This window comes from Pongo abelii, chromosome 14 (genome assembly GCF_028885655.2).
Source record: "Pongo abelii isolate AG06213 chromosome 14, NHGRI_mPonAbe1-v2.0_pri, whole genome shotgun sequence".
Lineage (NCBI taxonomy): Eukaryota > Metazoa > Chordata > Mammalia > Primates > Hominidae > Pongo > Pongo abelii.
This window is the reverse complement of record NC_071999.2, coordinates 26778065-26801378: the sequence shown is the minus strand read 5'-3', so window position 1 is coordinate 26801378 and position 23314 is coordinate 26778065. Positions and strand designations below refer to the sequence as shown.

Below are 23314 nucleotides of genomic sequence, written 5' to 3'. Positions count from 1 at the left end.
TGATGGTCAAGGAGCAGATAATTTGGCATTACCATCCCTGCTTCAGGAGAACAAGTTAGGGTGGTGGAGCAAGACACATATCTTTCTCTGGGTGATAGCAGGTATGATTATCTTTACAAATAAATAACATAGCTGTCAAGGGGGAGATGAAAAATACTCCCGTATTTCTTATCCCTGAAGATTACAAGACTTGTCCTCATTCCCAACTCCATGGGCCCCTGTTCTGGGAAGAAAGAAGAGAAAATTGTTAGAGATGGGACAGGAGAAGGCAGAAGAGGGGAATAAACTAGAAATCCCCATATTTGCTCAGATGCTGAAGAAGAGAATTTAATTGTGTGAAGAACAGAGCAAGAGGAAGTCACTGTTTAAGTGGTTCTTCATTAATATGCACTGAGTTGTAGCAGTAAAAATGATTCTAATGGCAAATTTCATGTCATATGTATTTTAAATAAATAAATAAAATTTAAAAAGGAAAAAAAAGGTACAGAGCAAAGCTCTCCCCAATTGCCCCTCCGCTTAAACCAAGAAAAATCCATCACTGTAAGTACTTGACCAACACAGAGAGAAGAGCCAGTCTTTGGCCAGAGCCCATGGCTCTCATCTCATGGGAGCTTTTTGAGGCTCAGGCATGAGTCAGACAGGAAATAGGCGTCTCTGGACCAGAAAGATGTCTGGACTGGCCTACCTCTCCCTGATGCCAGCCCTAAAAATTGGAAAAATTAGGCAAACAGCACAGGCTCTGATTTCAAGAGTCACCATCCCTAAAACGCCTTCCCAAACCATCCCCAACTCATTCACCATTAGGATATCAGATTTAAAATGTGAAGTGCTCAGAAAAAAAAGTGAAGACACAAAGGACCAGTATTAGACCATTTTCCCTAGGTCAGAAGGAAAGTGGAGGGTGCTGGGTAGAGGGGAGAGTGAGGGCCACAGGAGCTCGCTTCCCTTCATCCCTTGCTCTTATTTTATTTCAGGTAAAGGCTGACCCAGCCCCCATACCTGAGAAGGGACTCAGACTCTGGGGTGTTTCCTGTTTTCTTCTGTTCCTAGAAGTTCCTCCTCTACCTAAATGTTAACCCATAGGTGGTCATGCTTTACTTGCTGTAAGTTCACTAGAAACAATAGGTCCTACCCAGCTCACAGATCGGCAGCACGCACAGTTACATGCAGGATAATAAACTCTCAGTTAAAAAATTGAAACCCACTTTTCAGGAAGCCACCTTAGTAACTTAAAATAAGAAGCAGAGCCACCTAAGACACAGCAATGTGCAGCTATAGATGCAGGTGCTTTGATTTGTCTCATTTTTAGAGTCACCTGCCGTTCTTTGAAGACGCACATCTCCACCCTCCTATCATCCTCAGCTCCTTTAAAGGAAATTTAAATCAGGCTGGAGCTGCTGCTGTCTGAGAAAAAAAGAGAAAGGAAGGGCTATTACTAAGTCCCAGCTCATCCTCTGGCCAGTGCAGGAGTGTCCCCCACTGTGCAGGCATCTCTGCAGGGGCCTTTCACATAGTCCTCCCTCCCCCATCCTGGGGAAGGGAACCAGCAATGTTGGAGGGTGCAGCTTCCTCTCCTCTTAAAAAACACACACCCTCACAGGGGGGTGAAAGAATGGCTGGCAGAAGGCAGACCAGCTGTGAGGGAGATCAAGCTAATCTCCAGGACCTCTTATCTAACAATAACCATTTCCTACTCATTTTAGAGTATCTTCTACCACAGGACAGGCACCTTGGCAAGCACTTTAAACTCACTAAATCCTCACAAAGACCAGGCAAAATGGGATTATATCCTGATTTTATAAAGGAGAGAAGTAGGTCTCAGAAAAGTACCTTGCCCAGGTCACAGCTACCTAGTCAGGGGTGGAGCTAAGATTCAAGACCAGGTCCTTCCGACCCAAGCACTACTCTTCCACCTAAAGGGATCCCAAACCTGATATCTCCCCACTAGTCATCTATTTATTTATTCTTCCCAAGGCTACATTCTGGGGGGAAATTCTCTGGACTAATGGAATACTAATGGGCATCAGAGTGTTACAGAAAGAGCACTGGACTAAAAGTCAGAGAACTGGACATTGATGCGGGTGTTTCTACTATCTGGATGAATTTGGGCACTATACAATCTCTCTTGCCCACATTTTCTACGTCAGAAAAAAGATGTAGTTAGGTCATTATGTGTTCTTTCCAGCTCTAAATATTGTCTCTGAATTATTTATATTTTAAGAGGACCTCAGAGGGAACAACGTTCAACATGAAAAATGGTCCTCTAATTGTGAAGATTCTGGAAAGGAAAAAATAAAATCAAGAAAAAAGTCCTCCTTGCTCCCCTTCAAAATCACAACATGAGTATGAGCAACTTCTTCCACAATTTAATTACAATGATATTTCCTTAAAAATATCTGTACATTTATAGTTTATAATGCCCTTTCAAAACATGATTTCATTTTGATCCTTGCAACTATTAAACAGATGAGGAAACTTAAGTCTCAGATGTTGACTGACTTACACCATTTCATAAAGCTGGCAGATATTCATGTGAAGTCTAGTCCTGCAATTTCAATTTAGCCACAACCAAAAAACAAACAAACAACAACAACAAAAAAAGTGCTTATTTATAACCCTGCACTCCATCCAGAGTCCTATTGCAGCATGAGCCCACTCAGGTAACAACCTGTAAGCTATGACCATCATCATCATCATCATCATCATCATGCACAATAATCTCATTTGAGCACATAATAGACACTAAGTAATCACTGTCAAGGCAATTAAGAAAGGGGACTTGAGGTCAGGCGCTGTGGCTCACACCTGTAATCCCACCACTTTGGGAGGCCAAGGTGGGTGGATCACCTGAAGTCAGGAGTTCGAGACCACCATGGCCAACATAATGAAATGTTGCCTATACTAAAAATACAAATACAAACTGAGCCAAGTGAGCCAAGATCATGCCATTGCATACTCCAGCCTGAGCAACAAGAGTGAACTCCATCTCAAAATAAAAAAGGAGACTTGTGCTGTTTCATCACACATGCCTAAACACCTACCAATTTCATCTACAGGTAGGACCAGCTCTGCTTAGAAGCATGAAGACAAAATACTCATGTGCATACATGTGACCTCTCTGCTATTTTTCTCTCCTCATCTCAGCTCCTGAAAAAAACACACGGATGAGCCCTTTCTCCCCAGACATGATTCTTTCAGCATCCCTCAATCTGCCACTGCAAACCGGTTTGGAAGAAGCATATATTCAGTTAGCATGTGACAACAGTGTTTCATACAATATAATTAACACTGCCCTACCCCATTTCTTTAAAAATTAGTAAGTGCACAAGAAACAAAACACAAAACAAAACCAGAAGGGAGAAAGGCAATTTTAAAATGAATTCGACTGCAGAATCTTATGTTCCTGTAGGCATAGTAGATATTAATAATTCAACAAAATATTACAGTAATTACTATACTTTGCAAAATCACCACAGTGCCCTTTAGCACAACTCCTACCAATCTCCCTGCAACTTCCATTAACAAATAAAGTACAATTCCCTATATTAAATTTGTTGTTTAAAAGCTCAATATTTTATCAGAACTAATATATTTTAAATAATCAGTCAAAACCAAGAAAATCCCTGGCCCTGTATTTCTCACCCCTTCAAGTGAAATTCCATCTTCACAGTTAGAGCTAAAATTGATTTCAACTCCAACAAGAATACACTAAATGTTAGGGTCTGAAGGCCCCTATTGAGGGAACTGAGGATTACTCAGCTCTCAGGCTCTGCTGGAATCTGATTAGCCTGCCAGAAGGAGAGTGAGAAGGAAAAAGAGTAGACAATTAATTCTTTCGGACTATAAATCTGGCCTACCGCATTCAGCTCCAGAAAAAGAAACCATGAATTGTAAAGAGAGGCAAGGGGCAGGCAACCACCAAAAAAACACTCCTAAGTCCATCCCTGAGCATGTATGTAGCAGGCTAATGATCTCGAAATATAGGTGAACCTCACTTTATACTATAATTATGTTCCCACAAATTTGCTACATCCAATCTCTCAAGTTCTATTGATTTTACCTGCTGCAAAAATGCTGCAAAATAAACCACCTAAATCTCAATCACTTATTCTCACAACAATCAATCACTTTATTCTCAGAAATATTCAGGGCAGCTTGGGGTTGGCTGATCATAACTGGGCTCAGCTAGGTGGTTCTAGCTGGGTTGGGCTGGTCTAGCGTGGGCTTGGCTGGGAATGGCTATGTACTAGTTGTCTCTCATCCTCTTCCTGAGACCAATAGGCTATGTTTTTCTCATGGCCACCCCAAAGGCACAAGAAAACAGGTAGAAACACACATCCTTCTTGATAACTGAGCTTAGAACTGGCACACTATCACTTCCAACTCTCTATTGGCCAAGCAAGTCACAAGGCCAAACCAAAAGTTAGAAGATGGGGAAGAAGGTCCCATTCAGAGAGAGGGCACTGCAAAGGTCCCATACAAAGGGAGTTATAAAGAGAAATTAAGAACAGGAGCTAACGACACAATCAACTACATCTGCCAAATATTTCTTCAGTGGACTCCTTCTTATCTACCCCCACTGCCACCATCCAAGCCATCATCCTCTTCAGCTACATCCTCTTAGCATTCATCCTTTTTTCCCTTTAACCCACAGGGTGATCAGAGTGATTTTTTAATATACATTTAATTTTATCATTTTATCACTCTCCTACTATAAAACTTTTCATGGCTCACCTCTTTTTTTTCTTTTTCTTTTTTTTTTTTTTTTTGACAAGGTCTCACTCTGTCATCCAGGTTAGAGTGCAGTGGCATGATCACAGCTCACTGCAGCCTCAATCTCCTGGGCTCAAGTGATCCTCCCACCTCAGCCTCAGCCACCTGAGTAGCTGGGACCACAGGTGCATGCCACCATGCCCAGCTAATTTTGTTTGTGTGTGTATTTTTTGTAGAGACGGAGTTTCTCCATGTTGCCTTTCAAACTCCTGGGCTCAGGGGATCTGCCTTCCTCAGCCTCCCAAAGTGCTAGAATTGCACGCATAAGCCACCAAGACAGGCCATCCCTTTGCTGTTGGGATAAAGAACTAAACCCTTGCTTAGTCCTGCCCATGCCTGCCTGTCTAGCTTCATCTCATCTCTCACCATCCCCCAGCCTCTCTGCTCCAGCCACACTGTCCTTCCTTTCCACTTGCTCCTCCCTGCCACAGAAGCCCTATGCCCAGAACACTATGCCCTCTCCTCTGCACCTAATCCACCCCACACATCTTTGCAATCTCCACTCATCTGCATCTCCCTCTCTGCCCTTCCTAAGTTAAATGTCCCTAGTGTTGTCATGCACTGCTCACCATTACAGACTCAGAATCCAGCAGCACCTGGCACATAGAGGGGACTCCACAAATATATATTGAATACTGATGTGTTAGTCCATTCTCACATTGCTATAAAGAAATACCTAGGACAGTGTATTTTATATTTAATAAAAGAAGTTTAATTGGCTCATGGTTCTGCAGGCTGTACAGGAAACACATTGGCTTCTGCTTCTGGGGAGACCTCAGGAAACTTCCAATCATGGCAGAAGGCAAAGGGGGAGCAGATGTCTTACACGGCAGGAGCAGGAGCAAGGCGGGGTGGGGGCAGGAGGCACGGCACACTTTTAACCAACCAGATCTTATGAGAACTCACTCACTGTCACAAGGACAGTACCAAGAGGATGGTGCTAAACCACTCATGAGAAATCTGTCTCCACAATCCCATCACCTCCCACCATGCCTCACCTCCAACAATGGGGATTACAATTTAACATGAGATTTGGGCAAGAACACAGTTCCAAACCATATTAATTGGCTATTGCTGTGGTTTTTAAAAATGATTTTAAATTTTTTTAAATAAAAAGAAACCAAATATCACATGTCCTCACTTACAAGTGGGAGCTAAATGATGAGAACTCATGAACACAAAGGAAGGAACAACAGACACTGGGGGCTATTTGAGAGTGGAGGATGGCAGCAGCAGAAAAAATAACTATTGAGTACTAGGCTTAAATACCTGAGTGACAAAATAATCTGTACAACAAGCCCCCATGAAATGAGTTTACCTACATAACAAACCTTCACATGTACCCCCGAAGCTAAAATTAAATAAATAAAACTACTCCTTTTTTTTTTTTTTTTGAGACAGAGCTCTGTTAACCAAGCTGGAGTGCAGTGATGTGATCTCTGCTCACTGCAACCTCTGCCTCCCCGGTTCAAGTGATTCTCCTGCCTCAGCCTCCCAAGTAGCTGGGACTACAGGTGTGTGCCACCACACCTGGCTAATTTTTGAATTTTTACTAGAGACAAGGTTCCACCATGTTGGTCAGGCTGGTCTCAAACTCCCAACCTCAGGTAATCTGCCTGCCTCGGTCTCCCAAAGTGCTGGGATTACAGGCATGAGCCACCACACCCTGCCTAAAACTACTTCTTTTGGTTGAGTTTTACATTGAAGGTATTTGTATAATGAGTGTCAATAGCAAATGGTTCTGCAGAGCGTTTAATCCCCCACCTTATACTACCGATTTTGTGTAAATCCAGTTTTAATGCATCAGGCTTCCTCAAGGGTTGCACATCACTAATTTGAACAAAGTCACAGGTATCTGATGTTATGTACCTCCTTTTCCCACCTTCATCAGTCCATGAGTAGAAGGGGAGACACATATAATGCCAAATAGCACATGATACAAAATCATCAAGTAACCTAAGTACTTCCCAAATCCAAGAAAAACTTTTTTTGACCCTAGATTTCTATGTCCAGAGGAACCACCATGCCAATGTGAGAGCAAAACAAAATTTTAGACATGCCAAGAATCTTTTTAAAAAGTGGATCTCCTGATCATCAGAGAAATGCAAATCAAAACTACAATAACATATCATCTCACCCCAGTTATAATGGCTTATATCCAAAAGACAGGCAATAACAAATGCTGGTGAGGACATGGAGAAAAGGGAACCCTTGTACACTGTTGGTGGGAATGTAAATTAGTGCAACTACTATGGAGAACAGTTTGGAGGTTTCTCAAAAAACTAAAAATAGAGCTATCATACAATCCAGCAATCCCACTGCTGGGTATATACTCAAAGAAAGGAAATCAATATATCAAAGAGATATCTGCACTCCCATGTTTGCTGCAGTACTATTCACAATAGCCAAGATTTGGAAGCAACCTAACTGTCCATCAACAGATGAATGGATAAAGAAAATGTGGTACATATACACAATGGAGTACTATTCAGCCATAAAAACGAATGAGATTCAGTCATTTGCAAAAACATGGATGGAAGTAGAGGTCATTATGTTAAGTGAAATAAGCCAGGCACCAAAAGACACACATGGCAGGTTCTCACTTATTTGTGGGATCTAAAAATGAAAACAACTGAACCCATGGGCATAGAGTAAAAGAATGATTACCAGAGGCAGGAAGGGTAGTGGGGGAGAGGGGGAGGTGGGGATTATTAATGGGTACAAAAAGTAAGATGAATGAATAACGCCTAGTATTTGATAGCACAAAAGGGTGACTAGGGTCAATAATAATTTTAATTGTACATTTTAAAATAACTAAAAGAGTATAATCTGGATTATTTGTAACACAAATGATAAGTGCTTGAATGGATAGATATCCCATCTTCCATGATGTGATTATTATGCAATGCATATCTGTACCAAAACATCTCATGTACCCCATAAATATATACACCTACTATGCACCCACAAAAAATTTTTTTAATTAAAAATTTTTAAAGCATTAATATCTCCCAAGCACTGGGTGATCATATGATTCATCATCTAAGCCTGGATCTTTTGAGAGTCAAAATACATCTATTCATATTCTATCAGGACAAGAGGTATAAACCAAGACATTCCCATGCATTCTCTGAGAAAGATTACTTGAGGATATGCCACAGAAAAATGAAAAGCAGCCCACAACAGAGGAATGGGATCCAAAAAACAGAGGCACTAATCCAAGAGTAAAATAAATAGAAATCTCAAGATGACAGAAGGGAAACAGGCCTAGAAAGAAAGAAATCAGTACAAATTAGAATATCTAATAATAATACAACTAAAAAGTTGGAATATCATAGTACTATGGTGAAATAGCATATTCTTTATCTTCCTATAAAAAAAAATAAAACAAGTAGAAACACATGGTAAAACAGAGTTCTCTACAAGAAATTTACACACCACACTGACATAGCAGAATTCTGAACAATTGCTAGAACAACAGGTAATCTATTTGACCTCAAAGCTCAGAACATTCCTTGTCAAGTGACCCAGGTTTGGTGATAGAGTACGACATCTATTTCTTATTGTGCTAGTAGATTTTGTTGCAGATAATAAAAACAACCAGAATTTTTTAATAATTTCATTAATTTTCATTCACTGTGGTCTTATGTTCAAGTTATTTCCTAAGCATGCTCCAATTAGCACGTCTTATGCTATCTCACACTGTTCTCTGCAATAGCTGTCCAATATATGTTTACCACACACAAAATTGTAAGTTTTCTTGGGTGTCTAGTCTGCATCACATAGATTTTTTTGCACATGCTGCCTCACTAGGCATATACTAGGTGCTCTCTAAACACTTCACATGATCTGAAAAGAGTAAGGCACAGCAATCAATACAGGTCATGACCTGGGGCAAATGTTCTGTTAAAACATCCAAATTACCCTCCCATCTGAGAATTTTATTATATCAGACGTGCCTTGAAATAAATTGCACATCATGCCTGGAATAAGAATCTTGGGTTTACTACCATGGTATGCGTGTTAATGGAAGTGTTCATTTGTACTGAGAGAAGGCAGAAGAAGGCAAGAGCTGCACCTGGTCTCAAATCTGTTGTCAAAGGGTCTCTAGCTCCTTAAGGAATAAAGGAGAGGTGAGGTAAACTAACAACTTGAGTTCATATCACCCCCTATTCTTTTCAAAATGCTTCCATGTGCACCATCTCATTTTTTAACTGTGACATAAAGGGAGCAAATAGGATTATGCCCATTTCACCCACCAAGAAATGACTGACCTAATACCACATCTACTTTGTGGTGAGATGGGCTGCACCAATTTTTGCAACTTTTTCATTTTACAGGTGAGGAAACTGAATCCCAGAAAATTCAAATAACTTAACTGGCATCATACTAAGCAAACAAATTATTGAATGAATGAGTGAAAGAATGAATGAAAATACATGTGCTTGAAGTAAGACCAAATCTAGGCATGCTTGAAAGAAGCATTTTCCATTTTTTAAAATCATACTTGCAGGCTCTCTCCTTACTAATAATGCACCCATTTAAAACACAAACACACACATTTAAAATATATTTAAAACTGGGGTTTAATCCCACGGGGAGCTCTGGGAAACCATGAAAGAAACATGTCTCAGAGTTAGCCAACCCCAGTGGTCAAGGGGGCTGGATATTTATCCATCAACTCCTACCAGTCATTGGTAGTGGCTGCTCCCTGCACCCTCACAGGCACTAATTCCTTGACTCTTCCAGCCTGTAGCTTGTGTGATCAAAGCAAGCTACAGTGGCCAGGGAAAGCTGGTCCCTGGTGCTGGTGGTTGGAAATCAAGCCAGCATGCAGAGCAAAGGAACATCCCGGGAATGCGGATAGAGTACCAACAGATCTCCAAATAAGAATTAACATTCTTTTTTTTTGAGACGGAGTCTCACTCTGTCACCCAGGCTGGGGAATGCAGTGGCACCATCTTGGCTCACTGCAACCCCTGCCTCCTGAGTTCAAGAGATTCTCCAGCCTCAGCCTCCCGTGTAGCTGGGATTAAAGGCATGTGCCACCAGCTAATTTTTGTATTTTTTTTTTTAGTAGAGCCCAGAGGTTTCACTGTGTTGGCCAGGCTGGTCTCGAACTCCTGACCTCAAGTGATCTGCCCGCCTCAGCCTCCCAAAGTACTGGAATTACAAAAATTAACATTCTTATGTTAAAATAGCCTATTATGCTAGGCCCTTTATAGGCATCATCTCTAAGATTCACAACAATCCTGCAAGTCCAGTATTATCATCATTTTACAGGCAGTGAAACTAAGGCTTAGAGACTTGTTCAAGGTTGCTGTGGCTTAGGGACCTTCTCATGACAGAAAAGACGCTTTAGAGTTTTGAGAAATCTTTCAAACAAAAGTTTGCTTTCAAGCATGAATAACACTGAAAGCAACACAGTGAGATAAGCAACTCTTTCACCAGTAAGGATACCCTCCTCTTCCACCACCACTCTGGAAAACAAGTTTCTCTGTGTCACCAGCTTCATTGTCTCAGAACTCTTATTGTAGACAAGTTCCCCCACTATGTGTAATCACATTCAGATATGGCAGCTTGAGCTATTTTTCTAGTCTTGAAAATGTTCAACTCAGTAATTGTTCTTCATCTCCCACTGAGAACAGATTTTTAAAAGAAAAAGTTTATTTCTTATGCAGCAGTGTAATCTTTAACCTGATTCTAACCATCTGAATGAGAAACTGCCTACCTCACCATAGATGTCAAAAAGGCTTTTGGGAGGATGTCAGGCATGTGGGACCTGAGAGCCTGTGAGAGACAACTGCAATGTCCCAGGGTGCAGACCCCAGGCCAGCAACAGCAGGCCAGACACTACTCCATCCCCAAGACACCTGTTCTTTACCCAGGCACTTTTAAGTATTTAAGCAAGTATTTATTCTGTTCAACTCAATAAGCACATATTGACTAACCACCAGAAACAAGAGAGCAAGGAAGGAAATACAGAAGAGATGTGAGAACCCAGCCTAAGCATCACTTCCAGCTGAATCTATTTGTAGAGTGTTAGTTCAGTCATTAATGGTCTGAGTATCTAACTGCTGAATGAACGTGTTTGTATCTACTCCCCTTTTTTCTGTAGGAAGAGGCTGAATGATCAGCCCCCAAGGATTGAAAACTGTCCTGCTGCCAAATGACTATTCATCTATGGATCATCATACAACCCCTACACAATTCACTTACAGGCTACTTTTCATCTTCCCTCCTTCAGAACAATTCCTGGTACAGCATTGTCTTGTTATTTCATCCTATTTATTTTCACTTCTTTCCCAGGGCAACACTCCCTCTAGTGTCTACGTAGGGCTCTCAGGTTCCAGTCTTGGTACATAGGGTGAAGGCAAAAAGGGAACTCAAGCCTACAACTCTATGGGTATAGATCACCACAAAGTAGTGGATTGTACCAGTGTGATAATTCTGGGGAACAGGCTGCAGATATTCTACAGATAGCTCCAATCCATGTGATATGCCCATTTCACAGCAGGCACAAATACAGAAGAGGAGAGGAAAAATGTAACATTGAGGTCTAGGCCATGACTTTGGCATAGATGAGTTTTTGGCACAATGGGATCTGCTTGTCAACCAGCCCCAGCAACCCAGTGTTCTCCAATGTTCTAGAAGCTACACACTTTACTCACTTCCCTCAAGAAGTCTCCCTTGATTAGCTGTGAGTTGTATCATGGATGCCCAATCTGAGAGAAGCTACTCTTCATCTTTCTGGATCCCTTAACTCTCCATGCAATAAAAGCCCTGTAATAATGTTAAACTTATTCATAGCTTATTAGTGTAATCATCTAACGAATATGATTCTGTTTCTATTACAAATTCTGAGTATGAATTTCAAGAATACAGGTCCCCAGTTATTCAATTCTAGATCCTTTTCAACATCTACTTTAGCATGACATAAAAGGTAGACATGGCAAAAACTCATTGACTGGGGACATGAACTATGGGAGGTGGTTGAAATGAGCATCTTGATGAGAACTGGGTTCTAGCCAAGGCCTTGCCATCAGCTCACTGGGAAACTTTGAGCAAGTGCCTCCTTCCTCTGCTTCAACATTTCCATCTGAAAATTAAGGGAAGGCCCCTTCCAGATATAAAAATAATAACTAAACTAAAGTATCTTGAGTGCTTGCTACAAATGGGTCAGGCACTTCTTTTAAGCGCTCTGCCCTGTACAGTCTCACTTAATTCTTACAACAGCCCAAGGTAGAGATACTATATCATCACCCCCTTTTTTCAGATGAAGAAACAGCAGAGAGGGTAACAACTTGCCCAATGTCACACAGCTATTAAGAAACAGAGGCAGGACTTGAACCCAGGCACCTGGCTGCAAAATCCATGATCTTATTTAGTATGTGGCCTGTTTCAGGTTCCCAGTCTATCTGTTCTCAACAAATCCGGAAGAGGATTGCATTCATGATGAAATCTCTCCACAAATACGAATTCACACAAGTTGTACCATACACCCATACTAAATAATCCCACAACCCAATAGAATCCTTGATTATCCTACATAGCTTTATTTCCAGTTTTTCCCCTAATTAGGTTTTTTCTCTCTCCAATGCATGCCAAGTAACAGTCCCCTACCTAGCCAAGGGCACAGTTTTACTGACCAAGAACCCTGCTGGCCCCACTCTGCTGCAGGTCCCTCTCATCTCAACCAAGCAGGGATGGCTTCCTCTGATTCCCTGCATGCACTCAATAGCAGAAAACAATCTGTGCAATCCTGAGGTTCTTAGACTCCATTATTTTTTCCAAATTTACTATAGAACATTTATTAGTGTACTATAAACAACAGTATTTCCATAAATAATTAAATCCAAACTACACTGATCAAAATAAATGAGCAAAATATTCCTGGTTGTGATGTAACCAGGCTTGATTCACTCACTAACTCAAATAACAAGGTGACTCACAAGAGGCCCCCATTAACAATGGTTAGTAAGATACAGCTTGTCCAACATTAACTAGCTTGTTATTCATTGTCTGCAGCCACCGCGGTGGATGGGCAGGGTGACTATAGAGCATGGCCCCAGAACAGAAGGAAAGAATCTATTCCTAAATCTCTCTGACTAGCCTCATATGATACCCATCCTGGGGCCTCAGTCTACCCTACCTATAAAATGGGCACCTCACCAGAGTGAAAACACACAAATCCTCTTAGAAGGAAAATGCTCTATTAACCTGAGAAGAAAGGAGAAAAATGGGTGGGAAGAGGGGATGGCTCTTCCAAGAGAAAAAACATAAGCAGGGTCCAAGGTCGGCTGCCACGTTTCTGTCTGAGCCTCATATCCTCATCTCTATCATGAGTGATTTGATGAAGACAATTCCCAAGTGCACTTCCAGCCTTGACATTCTGCAAGTCTCAAATTCCTGTAGTATGTCCCACAGGGATCCTCTCTTCTGTGAGCTCATAGCCTGAAACGATCACTTGACAATTAACCACATATCACCCCATGGCATCTGTCGTCTTGTCATGTGTTATTTAACTTTACAGAAGAGCAGTCTCACATCCAAAGCATGTCAGCACGACTACGAGGCAAATGCTGTCTCATCCTTCTTTGTCTCCTCTCCATCACACTTCTACCAACCCCACAGTTTCTAGGAGAATGCCACATACATAGGAAACACTCAGAAAATGGATGAATGTCTTATGGGGGTGTCCATCTGATCTTTGAAGTGCATGAGAAGCCAGGATTGTTAACTAGTCCTTATTTCTATCCTCTTACTAAGTAGCATAGAGATCCCTCTGAATCTTATGGTAACATTCATACATTAAATAATACACCAGTTGTCTAAACTCAGTGTTATTAAGAGACAGTGTTAACCTGCTACTTATCTTAGGGCAAAATGATCTTCTTTCCTCTCCTCTTACCCTGCAGCTAAGGCACGGTCCAACTCCCCAGGTGAGTTCAGTATTACTGAGCTATGTACTACCCTACGGCACATGCTGCCAGGCATGGATGAGAAGAACAGAACTCACACTTGATGGTGATTGGAGGGAGGGGGTGCTGTTTTAATTATTTCAGCTCTTACCCTCAAAACACTCACCAAATAATATAAGACTAAAGTAAGTACTAAACTAAATATGACCAAATGTGTGGTGCATTCTGCAAATTCTATAAACAAGTAGGGGAAAAGAGAAATAAATGCTTCCAAGGAAAGTTTCACAGAGCCACTGAGTCTGAATGTTGAACTGAGCTATGAATAACAGGTGCCCTTTCATCAAGAAAGAAGGGTACCCCAAGTGGAACAGACCTCAAGGTGCTTGGGACAATGAAGGCGCTGCCCCGGCCAGAATGCAGGACTCAATCAGGGAAGAGTCAAATCCAAAGTTGGAGAAGTAGACCCGGGACATACATAGCCTTGAATGCCAGGCTAATGGACTCTGGATCTGAATTTAAGAAACCAAAGTTCCTCAAGCCAGAATGCAGACACACCAGATGAAACACTCCTGGCTACAGTAGCTGTCAAGTTCTGAAATCATTGCTATCCCAGGCAACAACAATTTCTAATTCCTTTATAGCTTCTGCTTGATGAGACTTGAGACTGTCTTTCATTCACTCAGTCAAACATTATCAAGTGCCAACCATGTGTAAGGCAAAGCTCCCTCATCTCCAGTGACTACCAACAAAGTCAGAGCCCTATCCAGAGCCTTTTCTCAGTTACCCACAACACCAGGAGAATAAACTTGGTTAGCCAAATTCGATCCATCCCACAGAGCCAGTTCTGCTTACCAGAACTGCCTAGTGACCCACTAGGCATTCACATTCTATATTTCCCACCTCCTCCTCCACAAGGCCTCTTTTCTCCTTCAAACTTACTGCAGAATCATCCTTTGACATTTTCTCCCTTTAAGGGAAGTATCTCAAACCAGCCAAGAGGCCAAAAAAGGCAGAAAGCAGGAAATCAACAGGTAGGTCAAGCCACAGGCCTTAAGTGACTTAGCCAATCTGTACCTAGCCTTGGATAAACCACTAGTCTCCAGCCAAATCTTTCTATCACAGAGTGTCTGCTTTGTCGCACCTCTCTGCTCCTTATGAGATGATTCAGGGCCCACAGATCATCCAGTTCCAGGATTCCTTCACTGACAATAGATTTACACAGTCCAAGGAAAAAGCAATTTTCCCTTCTGTCCACTGAGCCTTCCTGCCACTGAAGTCACCAACTCCCTTTCCCTTAAATCCAGCACCACTGGAGAAGCTGCTTCTGGGCATTCCTTCTTTGCCAGCTACAAAGCAAGTTCCAGCCACTGCATCTCTGTAATCACTAAATCAGACCTCCCAATTAAGGAGTCTGCAACTTCTGCTCACCTTGGAAATCACTGAAGGATCTGAGAAGGAAATCACACCCTGTAATCCAGCCATCAGAGAAATCACAGAGCAGATAAATAACCTGTGCCCAGCTCCTCCTCTCCCCACGGCCCCTCAGACCAACAATGACCAGGAGCAATTAGTGCTGTTATGTCCCCATGCATTTCCCAGCTACATCTCAAGTGAGATGGTTTCCCCATGTAATACTAATTGAAAACAATTTTTTTTGGCAAAACCCTGAAGAATGGCTTCTGTGGCAGGCTTCTTTATTAAGCCTCGAAAAAGGCAGAATGCATTAAGATATTGTGACACAGGAACTGTGAGCAGGGACGATGAAGACAAGGCAATCCAGCCAAAAGCTATTTGAAAAATCTGTTTGGGAGCCACAATTAGATGATCCAGTGAGTGAAATACAATTAATGTGATCAAATCTGTCACTATTTTGCACATTAGGAGTAAATATTTTAGAACACAGTCCAGCTGAATTAGTTAAGGGTAGGAAATCCTGCCTGGGATAATCTCTGTGTTACACCTACTGGTATGCTCAGGGCAGGGTGATCTGGGAGGGCCTAGGAATATCAGCATCTCCCCATTTCTCTTCACCAAGATGCAGTGTTGGGCACATTAATTGAGAACTACCTGGCAAGTATTCCAAGCAGACACACTGCAGGGGCAGCAGCCTGCAAACTGCTGCCACTTCGAGTGCGCTGCTGGAAGGAAATGAAGATCAATGTTAGGGCAGATGCAGTGTTTTCACCTCGGCACCAGGAATGGGGGGCCCCATGAAGGGTTAATCCAAGGAGGAGGGGGTGTGGAGAAGTGGACTGTGCCTTCACAACTTTCCACTCTCCAGAGCCATTTGCCAACTCACTGAGCAAGCAGGGAGGCTTCTTCTTTCATTTGAAGGAAAAGGACAGAATAATGTGTTTTTCTGTTTCCCTGTAAGCCACGGGGACTGGGCTCCCTCTGGGTGTTTGTGAAACACTCTCTAACCCATTAATCACCAGGATTCCAGCTGGAGGCAACTGGAGAGAAAAAATAGCAAATCGCTCCTCCAGAGTAAAGGCTCCAAGGCCAAGTCCACTCACTTTCCAGCCAGAACACCTGGCAGGCAACATGGTCAGAGGTGGTGCCCAGACCCCATGCCCTCCTGATTCCTTTGCCCAAAGCCAGTTGCACTCCTTCTCCTTTGCCCCCAAAGCCATCTCTTCTCAGTCCTGGGACCAAGGCAAATACCCACCCGAAGCCTTGGTCAAGGGTCTCCTCCTGTACCTTCAACCACCTGGGGCACACACTGGACCAATGGGGTGGGCTGAGGGCCCTTCTCCTTCATGTCCCACCCTGCATCTCTGACTGTAAACTCAGTCAGAATGGAGTTCAATTTTCAATTTCATAGGGTTACTGAAAACGCTCCCCAAAAGGGAACTCATATCAAGTAATCAGGTGCATCAGAGACACTTGGAAGAAGAGCAAGGAAACCCTCATTGTGTTAAAAATTAAACTGGTGGCCTCCTGAAGAAGGACATGTCTAATACTCCAGAAGCCAGAAGAAAAGATAAAATTCTCTTTCCATGTCAGAAGAGCCTGGAGCTAGGCCCCATGTTCTCTGTTTTATGGACATTTCCCTCCACTTTGAAACCAACGATGAAAGAATCTTCCCAAAGTGTTCTCATCCCCATCACTCTTCACCCTGTCTTATTTACAACACCTTCTTTTCCTGCCATCAGGAAAGGGGGACAGGAGAAAAACCAACTGGGTAAATGTTGCTGAAACTGGTTTCCCAGTGACTCTCCAGGAGATTTCCTTAAAGTCTCAAAGACAGGGCCATGTGAGTATGCCTCTCCATCTTCTTTACAGAGGCTCACAGACCTGATAATCAAGGATGTCTCTCTCGTATTGCCTACAAAATGTGGTCAGAAAAGACAGGTCCAGCCTAGGGGCTAAAGAGGCAGTTCTTCCCCAGATTGGAGAGAGAGGACAGTGTGTGGCCCTACATCCACCTGTGGTGCTCTTGCACGGGCAGTAAGGCTGGCCAAGAGCACAACCAATAAGTCCCTGTGGGCTGTTCATACATTGTCCAATCTCATTGCTGTCACCAAGGTCTCCAAGCCCAACTGCTCCAGTCCCCAAGCCCCTTTGGCCGTCATTTGACTGAAGAGTCATTTCCCCAGGGAGCACAGGCCAGACCTGCCCCTCACCTCTTCTGCTGCACAACTGCTTTGAAGATGAGCAAAGAAGGCCATGCACAGTTAACTGCTATTTGCAGGAAGCATTTTCTCTAAAGTCCCATCTTCAGAGGCTTTGTAAATACTCAAAAATAATCCTTAAAATAAAAGCAGAGACACAGAAAAACTCTTCAGGGAGGGTGAATTTATATTGTCCTAATGAGGCAGTAGTGAAGCCACAGATGTAAAGACATTACATCCTCCTCTTCCTAGGATATATTTACTTCCACACATCCTATCCATCCATCCATCCTCCTCACCAAGTAAGAACCCCAACACACACACACACACACACACACACACACCCTAATTATCAAACTAAAATGAAGTTGGGATTCACAACCCCTGCTGTCAGAGAATCAACCCTGAGGTCAGAGAATCTCCCCCCAGCACACACATATCCAAGTCCTCTTGGAAGGGACTTGAAGTCTTCAACCACCCAGCCCTGCAAAGGCACACATTGTCCACCCCTCTCGCCAGAGCTGTCAGCCCGAGGCTATGGGGGTCTTCATCCAAGGCAGATGAAGCCCGCCATCGCGCTGCTGCGAAGCTGGTCTTCACTGGTCCTTCAAGCCCAGCATGGGCTACCCAGGCTGGGCTGCCCGAGCTGTGCATCATTAGAAACCAAGAAATCTGCACTTTGGTATTGCTTATGTGCTACCTTCTGTGGACCCCTCGCTTTCCTCTTATTAGATACCCAATCCTGGACATCCCAGGCTCTGTTAAAATAAGGCAAAAATTTCCCAGAGAAATTTTGTCAAACACCGGTCATGAAGAGAAATACAAAACGGCAGGGAGTTGCGGGGTGAGTTCCTATCAAATCAATTCCCCAAGGCTGCTTGTACAGACACCCGTCATCCTCCGCCTGGAGCGTGCACCCTACCCAACGCCAGGTTCTGATCCGAACCATGGAGCCAGAGAAGAGGAAAAGATTTTCCAAATCTGGCTCAGGTAGGGACCGGGGGAAGGAGGGAAGTGGGGGAGATGGTGGAAACCTGTCCCCCGCCTTTTCTTTGCTTGGCTGCACAGCGCTGGGTGCAGGCGAGGTAGGGGGAGCCCCTCCGGGCACGCGCTGCGGGCCGCTGCTGCTGCCAGGCAGGCGCGATGCTCAGTCGGGCGCCCAGTCCGGAACGCCGGAGTCTGCCAGACCGGGCTCAACGACGCCACCTCTCGGTACATCCTTGTCCAGGAGAACCCGGTGGCGGGGAAAAGCGGGGGGAGAGGTGTGCAGGAAGCTCAGGCACCCAACTCCGCTCAGGGAGCCGTTTGTGGCGCAGGACGCAATGTTGAAGGCGAGAGTTTTCTGCTCAGCGACTTCCGTGTGCCTGTGCGTGCGTGAGGGCGAGCGGTGTGGCATGGGCGCTGGATGGGTGTGGAATTTCGCTTCACGCTTTAAACTTTTTTTTACGGCCTCTGCTACGGCTTTCCAGGGCCGCTCCCTGGACTTTGAAGGAGGAACCGGGGTTACCTGAAGGCCAAGGCTGGGGGCCGACTTGGCCGAGCCTCCCTCTTGGGCTGGAGGACTGCGCGCCTGGAGCGGAAAGCAGCGACCCCGAGGCGAGCAGGAGGCCGCGAGTTCGAATGGCCTTCCGGGTTCCCTTTCGCGTGACGGGAGCGGGGGAGGGGGGGTGGGGGTAGGGGGAGCCCGGGCAGTCGCAGGAATCGGTCTGTTCTGCGGCTTCCGCCCCAAGTCAGCCCTTTTTCTCATCCAAGAATTCAGGCACCCCGCAAAGAGGAAAACTGACCCTCCAAGCCAAGTATGGGAGAAAGCGAGCATAGATCCCTCCCCCACTCATCTTTAAGAAGCCCCTTCCTCCACTCCCCTCCCGGGGGCCCGAAGCCTAGGGTCTCCAGTAAATAAACGCACACAGCGTCTAACAACAAACTCCGTTAACCTGTTGGGGGCGTGGGGGGAATCGGACAAACCTGTTATCTCGAAAAGTCGAGTCGTCCCCCGCCTCGACCCCCGAGCAACTATCTGTCCCTCGCTCCCACCCGCCCCCCGCGATTCCCCTTCGGTGTCAGGAAACAGGTGGACCCGCCGCCGGGTGGGTACTCACGCTGCTGTTGTGTCCCGACCAGTGCACCATGGCTTGGTTGTGGGCCGAGTCGCCGGTCAGCGCGAAGGAGGTGCTGGGCAGCCGGAGGTCTTCAGTCGCCGACCCCCCAGCCCGCGGCGCCTTCACCTCCTCCCGGGAACCCTTAGCCAGGGGACGGCTTCCTCTGGAACCATCTGCCGGAGCAGTGGCCCAGGCGTCCCCGCGTTCCTGGGTGCTTGGGGGCTGCGCCCGGCGACTCCTCCTCGCGCCGCCAAGCTTGGCAGGAGCTGGGATGCCCCGGCCCCGCCGCTCGCCTGCCGGCGATGTCTCTCCGGCTTCAACCTGCATCTCACCGCCTCTGCCGCCGCCCTGCTGGGGCAGCAGCTCTGGTCCGGCCCGGCGCCCCAGCACGGCGGCTCTCCGCGCCGTCGCCAGCTCCTCCGGCCACTGGCTGGCCACTGCCCGCGGCGAGAGTGGAGACAACGCCGGTGGCCGGGAAGCCGGGGCCGCCGGGCGTCCGGGACCGCCTGTCGCGTCCCAAGTGATCTCGGCGCCTGCCAGGACCCACGTCGACAAGAGTAGGAGCCCCGTCCGGACAAGCGGCGTCCCCGGCCAGCCTGCGGGGCGCTCCGTGCGCGCCGCCTCCATCCCGCTGCGGCTACCGCGGCTCGGGCTGCCGAGTGTGTGGCGCCCGCCGAGGTGCGGGTCCGGCGCGGGGGGTGTGCGCGCGCCGGCGAGCGAGCGAGCGTGTGTAGGGGGAGTGGGGAGGGGGCGGCCGGGAAGGAGGTGGCTCCGGCTGGCGCGCCTCGCCGGTCCTCTCCAGTCTTCCCTCCTAGCTCCCGCTCGCCCGTTCTCTCGTCCAGAGGGTGATTCCAAACCCGAGGAAAATTAATAATTGCCCCTTCGGTGCTTTCTTTCTTAAAATCAGATTCCCCCCATTCCTCCCCACTGAGTTCCTCCAGAAATTTGGTAAAAAGGAGTAATCAAAGGTAATAAGAAAATCTTCTTAAAATATGAAAATCAAGCCGGATCCAGGAGGGGCCGGCAATAGACCCCAATCCCGAGTCTCTCCGAAATCCAGCCTCCAACGTGCTCCCGGCGAAGAGTTGGGAGCCGCTTCTGGACGCGTTTGGGGGTTTACTCTTCGGGCCTATTATGAGGGGCGGGAGATGGCGCGCGGGGAGGGTACAGGGGTCTCGGGGGAGAAGGAGGAGGAGTTGTGTGCTCAACGCCAACTGTTTGCGTTCTAGAGCCGAGGGGGAGCCAGGTGCCTCCGCGCGGGGAGGCTGCGCACGGAAGCCAAGCGCGGGATGCACCCGGGACTCTGCTCGCTGCTCCCCGGCCCGGCCGGCTCCCGGCCAAACCCCGCCACCCGAGGCCTGCGCCCCCGCGCGGGGGCGTGGGGAATGCGTGCGTGCGCGTGCGTGCGCGCAGGCAGGCGGGCGTGAGGCGAGGGGTTCGCAGGGGGCTGGCGGGCCGACCGGGCGCTGCCGCGTGGGGGCACCTGGCTGAGCCGGGCCGGGAGCGCGGCTGGATGTGAGGGGGCGCGCGGTTCCGTGCGTGCGCGTTTGCACGAGCATGTGTGCGTGTTAGTGTGAGCGATGGCAAGTGGGGCGGGGGCGGGAGGTGTGCGCTCGGCTTTTGGTAGCGCGCGGATCACGCACGGGCTGTGTTTGCATTTCCAGGAGCCTGCGAGTGGTCAAAGAGGCAATGCTGAGAACCAGGCAGGCCGCTCTCGGCAGCCCCCTCCTCTTGGCGCCCCGAGCACCCACGGCCCCCACTACTAGCGGTTAGAACCTGATAAAGCCTCCTAGGGGATGAGGGAAAAGAGGCGGAAGGCCCCGGTGGGATCGGGGACTTGCCAGATCTTCTCGGTTGAGGGATGCTCCTTGCCCGGACCTCCCGACCAGAGGTGGGGCGAGAGAGTAGTCGAGATGTCTGCTCTTCCAGGGAGGATCCGGACCTCACTTTGCTGCTAGGATTTTGAGGTCGTGCCCTCACTCTCCCCAGTCCGTTTCTGAACGGACTCAATTGTTTCAAAGTGTCGGCCGCCAGTTAAGAGGGTACTCGGGCGGGAGCCGCGTGGGCTTATCTGGTCCCCAATCCGCGACTGCAGGAGTGTAGCCTGCGCGCTTGCTGCAGCTGAGACCCTTCGTGACCGTAGGAAGACGGAGACTTTAGGTGGGCTGAAGGGAAGTGAGCTAAACCCAAAGACGACCTCCAGCTGCGGTTTACAGGCCCCAGGACATGTGGTGTAGCCCGCCGCCTCCGAGAAGCCCCTGGGATTTCTGGGGGTTGAAAAGTCTGAGACTAGAGGAGCTAGAGGAGGAGCTATTAAGAAAGGAGCAGGCAGGAGGGAGGAGGCTTAGGGAGAGAGAGACAGCCTCCAGCCCTGCTCTTCCCCTTCGGGAGTAGATAGAGTTCCTCCTCTCTGGAAGATGGTTAAAGTGGATCGAGAGTGAGGGGAATGCGCGGAGAGGAAAGAAAGGTGAGAGGAAGGAATGAAGGAGAAAATAGAGGGAAAGGGGGAGAGGGAGAAGAGAGGAAAGACAAGATGAAGGAGAAAAGGGGCGAGAGAATGGTGCAAAAGGAAGAGGGAGATAGAAGAGGAGGCGAAAGGGCGCCAGGTAAGAGCCAAGAGGGCTGGAGGAGGCAGAAGAGGCGCCTGAGAATCTAAGCTGGCCAAAGAGGAAGACATCCAGCGATTCCCGAGAGCCCCCGCCCTCTTGAACTTGCCTTTCCACCCGGTGCCAAAATGGCAATTAGCAGCGGGGAAGGCTGGGCCGAAGAACCAAGCCAGCGACAACGTCCGGCCCAGAATGGGGCGGGTCCTGGCATCTGTGGGTTTCCAAAGACAGGGCGTAGCGGGTAGTCCCAAGAAAAGTTCCAGCGCCGCAGGCCCAGGTGGGCGCGGGACCGGGCGCTGGACGAGAGCCGGCTATCCGCGAGTTCCCAGCGCCCCTGCCGGAGGAGGCCTGGCGCTGCAGCCCGAGCCGAAGCTCGGGATTCGGGAGGGACGCGGTGCTGCTCTTCTCTTCAGGCTCTGGGCGGAGGTGCCACAGTATTAGAGATCTGGGCGGACCCGAGGCTCACACAGCCCGGAGGAGTGTGGTCTCCCAAGTCCTATGCGCCCTGGGGAGGTGCACCATCCGGTCTCCGCAGCTTCCCGCGGCCTCTGAGCAGGAGCAGTCGGGTGCAAAAGAGGCAGACGCTCTGAGAGGGGCCTCCTTCTCTCTCTCCTGTCTGAAGAAGGCCCTACCCAGATGGAACCCGGGCAGAGCTGGATCCTTGGGATGGGCTTGAGGAGATGTAGCTTAAAAGCTTTTGTTTGAAAACAAACAAAAAAGGAAAGACTCCCGCAAGTGTGACATTTTCACATGCCTCCTGCACCAGTCCGTTTTCGTGGCCTTGCTCCCATCAATTATAGTCTTCTTCCACCTGCAGCCTCTCCCTCCTTTACCCTTTGCCTGAAAATCCTTGCCCTCAGCCCTGAGCTGCCTCTGTCCCCGCCCCCACCCCCAGCCCCCTGCCTCCAACCCCCTGCTTCTGAGTCCCCATTAGCCTTCTCTAGTGCCCAAACTTCTCCCAGTAGTTCTCACCTGTACCCACAGTATCCTCTTCCTCACTCCTGGACTTTTTGCAATTTGACATCTGCTTTTAGGCGACTCAGTCAAAGGCTTACCCCAACACGCCTGACAGCCTCACTCAACAACCTCTTCTTCCTGCATGTGTAAACTTGTCCCATCTGAAAAGGTCTCCTTTGGTCTACATGGTACCAGGATCTTCTGGGTCCTCCCTGGCCAGCCTCAGTCAAGCTTGTCTTCTTTTATCCACATCTTAAATTCTGAGCCCCAACCTCCATCATTTCCCCCAGTTCTCCGTGCTTGGCTCTCATTCTGTTTTCCCTTTCTCCTTGTCTGAATGAGCC

The 23314-nt window shown here is 47.1% G+C and overlaps 1 protein-coding gene across 1 annotated transcript in view; it reads right to left on the bottom strand.

The window, feature by feature from the left end:
- The window catches only part of LOC134759827 (VPS10 domain-containing receptor SorCS3-like), a 174016-nt gene extending 153265 nt beyond the window's left edge, over positions 1–20751 (bottom strand). The window contains exon 1 of the mRNA XM_063714749.1: positions 19408–20751. Within this exon, the coding sequence (XP_063570819.1) occupies positions 19408–20034 (627 nt within the window). The 5' untranslated portion in view covers positions 20035–20751. The remainder of the gene's footprint in view (positions 1–19407) is intronic.
- Positions 20752–23314: the final 2563 nt, after the last annotated feature.